This window comes from Papaver somniferum, chromosome 11 (assembly GCF_003573695.1).
Source record: "Papaver somniferum cultivar HN1 chromosome 11, ASM357369v1, whole genome shotgun sequence".
NCBI lineage: Eukaryota > Viridiplantae > Streptophyta > Magnoliopsida > Ranunculales > Papaveraceae > Papaver > Papaver somniferum.
In genome coordinates, this window is record NC_039368.1 from 125588414 (window position 1) to 125600450 (window position 12037).

Sequence of the window (12037 nt, forward strand, 5' to 3'; positions counted from 1 at the left end):
AGATCTATCCCTGTCTGACAGAATAAACGCAAACTGAGCCTCCTCTTTAATGATGTTGACTTTTTCTGCTAGTAGTATATTTCGTTCTTTGTTTTCTTTCATATATATAACAACAAGAATTGTTTCTCATAAAACTATCTAGGACCGGAATTTCAAAGTGAAAGCATTCTTTCTTATTTTTCCTCCAGTTGAGGCAGTGACGATTTGTATAAAATAAGGCTTCAGACTTTGGATAAATGTTTCCCCGTCAACCATGGGAGGTAACATCTGGATGGTTCTTCTCAAAAGTTGAATAGAGGTGATTCTCTTTTCTTCCTTCATTTGAGCAACCAGTTTCTGCCGCCATGTTGGAGGAGATAGATAACTATCCCTATCTGACAGACTATAAATGCGAATCTGAGCATCCTCCTAAATGTTGTTGTTCTCTAGACTTAAGCTGCTCATAGTATACAGCGTACTATCCTTAGGCACTGATGATGATTTGTATAAATAAGGTTTCAGACTTGTTATAAATCTTTCTCCTTCAATCAAATGGGGCAACTCTTGGAACGCTCTTTTGAAAATTGATTGGGGGTGATTCCCCATTCTTCTTTCATTGAGAAACCGAGCCATATTGGAGGAGATAGATACCTATCCCTGTCTGACCGAATAAATGCAAACTGAGCCTCCGCTTTAATGTTGTTGTTCTCTAAACTTGCTAGTGCTACTAGTATATGTTGTTCTGTGCTTTCTATCGTGTCCAAAATTTATGTTGTTTATGATTTGACAAACAAGAATCCAGAAACATTCTTGCACGTTTGAATTTGTGAACATTCTTTTTTAATCTTTAACGAGGTAGTGATGATTTGTATAAAATAAGTTTCAGACTTTGGATAAATCTTTCTCCGTCAATCATGGGGGGGGTAAGTCCTGGATGGTTCTTTTGAAAGTTAGATGGAGGTGATTCTCCATTCTTCCTTCATTTGAGCAACCAGATATCTGACAGACTATAAACGCAAATCTGAGCCTTCTTTTTTTCTCATATATGCTTAGACCGGGATATCACATTGTAAGCCTTCTTTTTTTCTCAAATGAGGCAATGATAATGATTTGTATAAAGTAAGGTTCCAGACTTCTGGCGAATCTTTCTCCCTCAATCAAGGTGGGGAACTCCTGGACGGCTCTTTTGAAAGTTGAATGGGGGTGATTCCCCATTCTTCCTTCATTTGAGCAACCAGTTCTGCAGCCATATCGGAGGAGCTAGATACCTGTCCCTGTCCGACAGACTAGACGCGAATCTGAGCCTCCTCTTTCTAATCATGTAAACTATTAGAGAATATATTATACTGCCTTACTTATTTTTATTAAGGAGAATATTCTCCTTAATAAAAATATATTCTCTAATATAAACATGAATAACAAGAGGGACACAATTTTAACATGAATAACAAGAGACGGAGGGAGTACAAGTCATTAGCGTTTATATTTTGTGTCTGCTCCTTTCTGTTTTCTCGGATGCGCTTTCATGTTTTTCTCTGTGTCGTTTCAGGTTGTTGTTAATGATGCTAGACAGATGAATATTTGTCTTGGATTTGATGATAACTTCCTTAGTGATTTCTATTCACCAGGATTCTTATTATAAAACAATAGTATCCCTTTTGGGAATACCAAAGTTATGACGGAGATAATCTCCTCATTACAATAATTATGACAGGAGATATTCTCCTTAATAAAAATAAGTAAGGCAGTATAATATATTCTCTAATACACCCCCTTAGTCTGAGCGGGAGAGGAGCAAACGCTAAGACTAGAACGAAAACGAACAAATAGCTGTCGTGGAAGGCCCTTGGTGAAGATGTCAGCATACTGGTTTTCAGACGGGACGTGCAAGACATGAATATCACCAATACGAACGCGTTCACGAACAAAGTGTATGTCAATCTCCACATGTTTAGTGCGCTGATGTTGAACAGGATCTCCAGACATATATATCGCACTTACATTATCACAATACACGATAGTAGCACGTCGTTAAGGTAGATGGAGCTCTGGAAGAAGGTTGCGAATCCATGTTGTTTCAGCAACAACGTTTGCTACCCCCCGGTATTCTGCTTCAGCACTGGATCGAGAAACTGTTTCTTGACGTTTTGATGACCAGGAGATGAGGTTGTCTCCAAGAAAAACACAAAAGCCAGAAGTCGAACGATGTGAATCAGGACAACCCGCCCAATCAGCATCAGAGTATGCTGTTCAGCCAGAGATAGCGGAGACCAAGAGAAATAATTCGTTATCAATTGTGCCCTGAAGATAGCGAATAATCCTCTTAAGGGCCTGCATGTGAGGCTCTCGAGGATCATGCATGAATAAACATACCTGCTGGACTGCATAGGATATATCTGGTCGTGTGAAAGTGAGGTACTGCAAAGCACCGGCTAGGCTTCTATTCAAAGTGGGGTCCGTGATAGCAGGGCCAGAGGTAGCACTGAGCTTGGCATTGGTGTCGACCGGAGTAGCCACTGGATTGCATGTTGTCATGGACGCACGTGCAATGATGTCATGTGCATATAACGACTGAGACAAAAATAGCCCTGAGGATGAACGAGTAACAGTAATACCCAAAAAATGATGTAACGGGCCAAGGTCAGACATAGCAAATTCCATTTTCATCAAATCAATGAAGCGGCATAGGAGAGCATCAGTAGAGGCAGTTAAAATAATATCATCAACATATAATAATAGGTATGCCGTCTCGGAACCTGATTGATAAACGAAGAGGGAGGGATCACACACACTAGCACGAAAACCACAATTAGTGATAAACTTGGCAAACCTCTGAAACCACGCCCGTGGAGCCTGCTTAAGACCATAGAGTGACCTACGTAGTCGACATACGTAATCAGGTTGATCAGGATCAACAAACCCCGGAGGCTGATGCATATATACTGTCTCGGTCAAGTCACCATGAAGAAACGCATTCTTGACATCTAGCTGATGTATGGGCCAAGAACGCGAAGTAGCAATAGTAAGAGCGGTACGAATAGTAGATGGTTTGACAACCGGACTAAACGTTTCAAAACAGTCAACCTCAACCTGTTGAGATTTACCATTAGCAACTAGACGAGCCTTGTATCGCTCTGATACCATCTTGGATTTGATGATAACTTCCTTAGTGATTTCTATTCACCAGAATTCTTATTATAAAAGAATAGTATCCCTTTTGGGAATACCAAAATTATGGCGGAGATAATCTCCTCATTACAATAATTATGACAGGAGATATTCTCCTTAATAAAAATAAGTAAGACAGTATAATATATTCTCTAATAATTTGCTTACTACGGCTGAGGTTATTTTTCATTGGCATTCACTGATATGTTTTCATCCACTTTGTTGTTTGACCTAATTCCTTTTTGATTTTACGAGTTTCATATAAGTTCTTTTGTTTCTTTGTTTGTTTTACACGGTTTCACTTCACAGGGTTGATTGCTGCTAAAAAGAAATGCCATGGCATGGCATGGAAAACTTTACTCTGGTTTTTGGTTTCGAGGTTACTACTAAACTTGTCCTTATTTTTTGCATATTCTTCAACCATCTCTTTGTGCATTTCCTTGATTTTTATTCTCATCGTGTTTCTAATGGGTTAGTCTTGTTTAGACAATGCTACTGAACCTTTCTTATGTAGATAATCTCATTTACAGAAAATGGTTTACGTTTTACTAATTTTTGCTTGGTTGATGTTTTGCAGCGCACGCCTATCTCCCTGCAGCTAATGGCGCTCAACGACAGCCATAACAACACAGCCAGAAGCAATGCGTCCGAAATGTTGTGTGTCAATAGCTGTATTCCAACGCATTGAGGGCAATTACCAAACAGTCTTTTTACATTTGCCGGCCCGTATTTCCCATCTTGGTTGGGAAATTCCTCATTATTTCTTTTTAGCTATCCTTGAATTTGAAAGTCCTTGCATCGTGGTTGGTAAATCCTCATTCTTTCTTTCTAGCTATCTGAGCTTTTATATGTAAGGTGCCTCTTATAATTTTTACTTTTTTTTGAATAATAATAAAATCAAATAAAGAGTTTCGAGCAAAGCAACATGCTTGGCTTTGGTGACTCTGTCTTGTTAGAGGCTAAGATCCGGTTGCCTCGAATCATGAGATAAATTTGGATTGAGTTGGGATATCCATTTCATGAACTTAATTTTGGTGGTGGAAGTCATTGCCTTTATGCAATGGAGATGGTGGGCTATTCTCACTATCACCAAATTTCTCATTCTTTTCATGACTAGTTAAAAGGATATAAGAGGAATCTCAAGGATAGAAATGGAAGAGTGACAGTGTAACGGAGGTGTTATCTTTGAATTGATGAACTTTTCAAACTAAAATTCAATTTACAGTCCATTTTCGGAGTAGTATGTTTCTTAATAATCCTGTAGATTTTCGTTTTACCAATGACTGTCGTTTTTTTTGAAGCAAGACCATGTCTATGTGATTCTCTTAGCATCAAAAATAAGTGAAAGAAAAAAGAATATTACGAGTCACTGGCCTTGTTTTGTTTGTAGCTATCATTTGAATTTAGCTCTGACACCAAGCATTTCACATGTACGTGTAGTGTACCATACAGCCTTGCCATCTAGATGCTTGGCCAAATCCTAGGCCGCCATGACAAAGTAATAGATACATGCTCGGACTGCAAAAATTTACTTTGGCATTATGCAAGGCTGCTAATGGGGTGTCCGGATTGGTGGGGGTGTACCAAGCCAAGGTAAAAACTGATTTTTCCTATATGAAATTTTGTTGTCTTATTATAATTTTAGTACACCCCACTTAATTTGCCTCGTTAATTGGGGGTCCCAAAAAATAATTACTGGCCCGACCAATTTATACCCACGTCAAAATTTTTAGGGGGTTCCAAAAGGTGGTGAAATTACCATTCTACCCTTACTACAAAATCAAAAACCTATTAACCCTAAACATAAGGCCCCAATTCATTTTCTAAAACAAAATCAAAAACTCCTCCCCTCCCCTTCCGTTTCTCTCCCGATTTCTCTCTTCCTCTATTTCATTGACGACCCAATTTTTTTTTCTTCGTCGATTCCTCGTCGATACGAAAAACTTTAATCAATGATTAACTTCTTCTACAAACATGACTCGAACCAATGAGTACAAAGGAAAGTTTGCTAACCCTAAATTGGTAGAGAAACCTAAATTGAAGATTAATCTCAAAACCAAGACCGCAGTAACAAGTCGGGAAGAATTAGAAGAGGAAATGGCGCCGATTAGAAAGTAAGTGACTAAAACCCACTTTTGTTTCGATTTTTTCTTGTGTTTTGATTGTGAAATTGAGTTTGAAACCGAATTTTTTCAGTTACCGTGAATGGGTCGTTACTCTGTATTTTCATATTCCTTAACGATTCTTCTTATGCATGTATACTTTATGAAAAATCGTTACGTTGTATGATGTTTCAGGTAACGACCCTAATTCTGCTACTACTAATTTTTTCCCTAGATTTGGGTTGTTATCCCTGTAATTGAATCACTGACGACCCTAATGCTGCTAAGAACAGTCTCTCTGTCTTAAAAATTGGAAGCGTCGTCAATAGATATATTGGAGTCGTCATTGTACTCTATTGGTGTAGATTAGAGTCGTTACCCTTAGATGACGACCCTAGTTGCAGAACAAAAATGCTCACTGCCCAAAATACTGATAGGGTTGTCACATTATTTGTTAGAGTCGTCATAAGTTCTATAGGAGTCGTTTGTGTTTTAAGGAATAAGGTGACGACCCTTGTTTTGATAGCATGGAATACTCAACTTATTTGTTCCCTTTTTGTGTATGTTACCATTGTAGTAAAAAGAAAGACAATAAACACATGCCCACTCCTCCTTCCAAACCTCCCCAGCACACCAGATACTTAAATGTCGGTCCATACCGAGGAAAAAAGCCGAATGAGGTACTGTTGTGTATTGACCAACCAAGAGACCCAAATAATGATTCGTCAGATTCGTCACCTTCTTCCACCCTTGTTGTATCTGCTTCCGGAAGCGATGAGGAAGAAATTATGGAACAAAAGGAGATTCATGATGATGATGACGATGGTAATGGTGGTTTTAATGGTAGTTCTGGCCTTAGTGGTGGTGGTGGTGATGATGATGGTGATGATGAGGAGGAGGATGATGAAGGTAATGCTAGTAAGGGTATTTATGATGATGATGATGAGGAGGAGGAGGAGGAGAAAGAGGATGATGAAGGTAATGATGGTAAGGGTATTGGTGGTGATGATGAGGAGATAGTGGAAGATCAGGTGAAACCGACGAGATGTAAGGATGGAAAGCCAGTTACAAAGATCACGAGACACATTCCCGCCATACATTTGCTACTGGAACCTCTTCGTGGTGGTAAAGCGAGAGGAGAACCTAGAGATGGCTGCGAAGTTCTATTTGGATATAAGGGCAGCTGGGCTCGTACCATCTACGAAACAATCGTAAAAATCTCAACTTTGCTTTAATATTTGATTTGTTGATGTTAACTTTAATTATTTTTTTACATTTACTTGTTTTTTCTTTTGTAGGATCATAAGAATGTCGTACGTCTTTTCAGGCGGCAATCTTTTTATGCGAAAATGTCCTTGTGGGATCTAAAGGATGAATGTGAACGAGTCAAGGAGATTATTGAAAACTGTGCTTTGTATGCCATTGTGAGCTCTGTGATTGCATATGACAAGGTTGCAATATCAAGTTTCAGTGAGAGGTTTTACGGAGAAACCCATACCTTCCAATTCCCTTTTGGAGAGATGGCATTGACACCCGATGATGCAGATCAGATATTAGGGCTGCCGTTCGAAGGAAAATCCACCAATGACAAGTTCAAGAAAAGGCTTAGTTGGGAAGAAATTTATGGATTCACCGAGAGATTGTTTGGCTGGGATCAAAGAGACCACATATGACCTTTTTGTGAAGGGAAAGAAATACCCGAAGAAAGAGTTCAAACTCATTCATATTAGGGAGATGTTTGCTGGAACACTAATCAGAGAGAAAGTTGAAGGTCTCTCCGATATGCAATGTCGTTATGCGGCGTCTGGGTATTTTTTGTACACACTTGGGTCGGTTATATTTCCCGACAGTAAAGGTAACCGGGTGAGTGTCAACCTTCTTCAACCTTTGGATCCTTTGGAAGATGTCAACAACTACTCTTGGGGGACTGCCATGGTAGCACATTTGAATTGTCAGTTATCAACTGCATCTCGGGAACGATGTTCTCAAATTCATGGGAATACGGCTCTACTTTAGGTAATTGGATTGAACAAAGTTGTCTACTTTATTTATGTTTATTTATTCTTTGAATATTTTTATACATATCATATTGTTTTATTTTATTTTATTTGGTGTCAATATATGTGTGGATTTACGATCGTTTCCCTTCATTGATCAAAGATAATTCCGACGTCAAAATCAACCCAAAATGGAACAAAACTAAACCAAGAGGGACTCGATACTTGTACACTGCTGTCAGGATAAGGAACAAAAGGATGCTTTGTTAGATATGCGCCAAAAATTGGATAACATCACAGCTGAAGAGGTAATCTTTGATCCTTATAAGAACGATCGAGTGAGCGCAATGGAAGATGTTGTGTAATACACTGGCCATCTGTTTTACCCTTACGACTTTTCAATATATAATCCGATGAGAATCACGTGTCATCTTGGGTATATTCAAGATTCACCCGTACCGGATTATGAACCGTAATTCAAGCACAAGTTAGACAAATGTGAGTCTGACGACTCGGAATTAGTGGTTGTCTACGAACCTGAACCTAAGACCAAGCATTGGGATGATATGCATAAGCATGATAGCAAGATAGACGTCTCTTTTTGGGAGCATGTGAATGAAGGTCACGAGTCCACAGAAGATTACTTGGAATGGTATGAACGCTTCTCTCACCCTCGGGTCATCCGGATAGATCCTCCTGGCACTCGAAGGAGAAACAAGGAATCTTCATCGGCTTCTACATCTGATACCAGAGATGATTCCACCATTCTTAAGCTTGTGGTAAGTATTTATTTTTGGTATTGTGTTATTCATAAACATACAAATATAAGTTATTTAATAAGAATTGGTATTTGAATGCAAATAAAGGGAACGAATGAAGATTTTTATCAAGGAATTTTTTTGTTCGGACGACAAAGGAGAAGTGATAGAACCTGAGCGACATCGTAAGTACGCTGATTATTGCAGTCACATTGAAAATCCACAAGCAAAGAAAATGTTCGCTGAATTGGAAAAGCAAAGTAAGAGGCTCAGGAAAACCCGAGAACAAATGAATCAACAACGTGCTCAACAGGGTGAAGCAAGCCAAGGTGGAGGAAGCCAAGGTGAGGAAAACCCGGAGGAAGGAGAAGATGTTGATTCCCTAAGAGCTAGTGAAAGTCAAAGCCGTCGTAAGAGAATCCGGACATAAACTGGTGAAGGAATTCAGGGAAGTCAGGGAGGCCGAGGTGGAAGTCGAAACCGAGGTGGAGGTCGAGGCCGAGGTAGAGGTCGTATGCTTGAGTGAGGAGATGTTCTTATAATGTAGTCATGGAAGACCTTTAGTTATTGTAGACTTGAACTTAAGTTTGTTTGTTCGATTATTGTTTGATACAACTATCTACTGCTTGTTAAACTCCGTTTGTTAACACACTACCACTTTATTTTATATGTTAGTAGTTTTTTTTTTTTAAATTAGTGTTAATGTTTTCAAATAATAAGACTTAAACAAATGATCCACCATAGGTTTCGTCATCTTTTTATACTGTAGGATGACGACTGTTAACCAATTAGTTGAAACATATCAAGAGTCGTCATAAGTTTCGTATAAAATACTAACGTCCCTTACTAAAAATTATCCAGAATCTGCATTTGTTTTTTAACAATAGAGTCGTCACTACTTATATAGAAATCAGTGACGATACTATTGAACCAAAACATCCAGAAGATCAAACAAATATTACTCTCTTAGAATCGTTATGATATCGATATAACAGATTAACGACCCTTAGAGAAATTAAAACAGAAAACTCGGTTTATTTTCGTAGCTAGAGTCGTTATTAGTTAAACGCAAAGCAGTGACAATCCTAAGTTACAAAAACATCCAGGAGATGAACCAAATTTTCTATTGTAGAGTCGTTAAGTTGAACATATACAAAAGTAACGACTCTATCTGTGTATTAAATCATGGGAATACCACTTTTAGGCATATAGAGTCGTTTCAGTTTATATGGTAATAATTGACGACCCTGAGTTACACAAACATCCATGAGAGAACCAAATTTCCAATTGTAGAGTCGTTAAGTTTATCATGTAGCTACTTAACGACTCCATCCTCGAGTCGTCAGTAGTGTTCTTATTAAAATGACGCGACTCTTTAAGAGAGAAACGTTATCTGTTAATATTATGGACATAGTCGTTATTAGGTATATTATATAGGTGGACGACCCATTTTTGAAACTATAATATTGGAACGAGAATGGACTTTGATTTGATAAATAAAATAACATTACATTAATATCGTATTACATAAGAGTTAATATGGGTATTCTAGAATTTGACATATCAAATGTTCGTCGATGAACCTCCTAACACGTTGGTACAACGTGGTATATTCTTTGTGGTGAATGAACTTAGTTTCCCCGTTACGAATTCTCCATAGCCCATTGAAGCGTTCCAACTGAAATTCAACGAATTCTTAAGCTTTAGTATGCTAAATTTTAACGATGCGAACTTTTAACAATGAATATTATCGTCTTACTTACTTTTCCCTAAGAGGAGCTTGTGGATGATGTTTTTATACCATATTCCTAACTTTAGCATACTCTCGCATTGAACTTTTCATGTAGTTGAATCGAAAAGCCAAGTCTCCCCACATGCGGTTATTGGGATTCCCGGTTCGCCCATTAAAGAACTATTTCACTCTCTTCCAAAACATGTAATAAATTTCATTCTGACGTTCACGAAACGTATCAGCAAATGATTTAACGAGACACAAATCTTCATACGGTTTCCATTCCGCCACTACCACTAAAATTTTAAGTATTTTGGTAGAAAATGTAATGATTTGGGCAATTTTCTCAAGAGGAGTGGGTGTGTATTTTATAGAAGGGGTAGTTCAACGGTCGGATTTTTTTAAATCCACAACAAGCTTGTTGGATAAAAAGAAACACCATTTACTCAATACATCAAGTCTAACATAAATGTTACTCAACAAATTACATGTTATTACGTGATTAAATCACCACTGCGGCTTCGATGTGATAAAATGACTCCCCTCTCCATTTGGTATATGCAATCTGGGCCGCACGCCTATCCCATTTGTGTCTCGCGAGAAACTCGTTGTACTTGGTGCCCAATCTCATAACGTGAATCGTCCTATCACGAATGTGTGACGGCTCATAATCATAGCGTAGTTTCTTGTTGTAATTAACGAAAGGACTCCAACCAACTTGACTCCAAAATATACTCTCATGTTGATGTTCTTCGGGAAGATCCTTGATGATGTAATAATTTTTAACCCATTCCGTCTCTTCGTCGACTTGCTTGAATATTTCTCGGAGATGGGCTTGTTCTTTGCCTCGTTTTGTGGCCTCGAGCATCTCTTCTTCTTCCTTCGTAGGATACGGCGTGTAAGTTTATGGTTTTTTAGTAGGTCACATGCTTCTTTTGCGTATCTTTTCTTCCATTGCCAATATCGATTTGGTTGGTCGCTTGCATCTTCTAAGTATGTTTTCAATTGAATTGGTAGTTGATGATGGACCTGACATTGAAAAAATGATTTACTTTGATTGTTTTCGGTTGTATTTCCTACCTCGTGATCGATTCTTTATATACAAAATATCCCAACGGCTCAATTTTTTGGGAAAAGTGTATTCATAAATAGTCGTTGAGGACAAAAAAAATCGAAGAGTCGTTACATTATATTATATCCCATTAACGACCCCAAATGACAAAAACATCCAGGAGTGTAACTTACACGGACCATTAGAGTCGTCATGGTATTTGGGTTCCAACAATAACGAATCTTAGTGAGAAAATAAAGGGTGGTTTAGGTCGTTAATTGTATAATTAAATAGTTGACGACCCTAAGTGAAAAGAACATCCAAGAGATGAACTTATGTGGACCCTTATAGTCGTTAGTTATTTGTGTCTCAACAATAACGACCCTTGATAAGAATATAATTGGTAGTTTGGGGTCGTTAATTCTATGATTAAAACGAGGACGACCCTAGGTGACAAAAACATCCAGGAGATGAGCTTATATAGACCCTTAGGGTCGTTAATATTTATGGGTATCCATAGTAACGACTCTAACTGAAAATATAATACCAAGTTTGGGTCGTTATTCGTTTGATTAAATAGTCAACGACCTTAAGTGACAAAAACATACAGGAGATGAACTTATATGGACCCTTAGAGTCGTTACATTTTATTGGTATCGGGTGTAACGACTCCAACTGAATTGATAATGGCAGGTTTGGGTCGTTACGCGTTAGCCGTTAAAAGTTAACGACGGTTGGTCAAAAAACAAAAACATAACACCGAAACACATTTGTGGGGAAAGATAAATGACATTGTATTCACTAAGCATTCTTCAAAATAGAAACGTACATGTTTTAGATAAAACCATCATCCAAAAGTATGCTTCAAAATACAAAGTTCAAAATAAACATGTTCAAACCATTAAACACTCCTCCATTCTTTCATTTCATCAACCATGTCAACGTAATCCGACATTGGGTCCAAAGTATTCCAAAAGTTCATGACGTACTCGTACTGGTTTGTCCACTCCTTAGTGAACTCTCCCCAGTCACCATATCCCACCCGTGACAAAGGACATTCCTCTGTTATCTTCAAGCCTATGTAATGGTTCATGTTGACATGTGCCATTATAATTCTTCTTTCCTATAGCGCCGGCTCACATCTAATTCTTGAGGGTACGTACGTACAAGAGCCTCCGGGGAACCCTTTGCTGAACACATGAACTACACAAGTGAATGTGTCCGCTAAAAGTTGGGCACCAAAAGACATT

General features: G+C 38.3%; 1 protein-coding gene across 1 annotated transcript; it reads left to right on the forward strand.

Annotated features, from left to right (window-relative positions):
- The first annotated feature begins 7808 nt into the window (after positions 1–7808).
- LOC113322034 lies at positions 7809–8526 on the forward strand. The gene is made up of 2 exons (XM_026570041.1): positions 7809–8025; positions 8113–8526. The coding sequence occupies exons 1-2, from the start codon at positions 8000–8002 to the stop codon at positions 8432–8434; spliced, it is 348 nt and encodes a 115-aa protein (XP_026425826.1). The 5' UTR covers positions 7809–7999; the 3' UTR covers positions 8435–8526.
- Positions 8527–12037: the final 3511 nt, after the last annotated feature.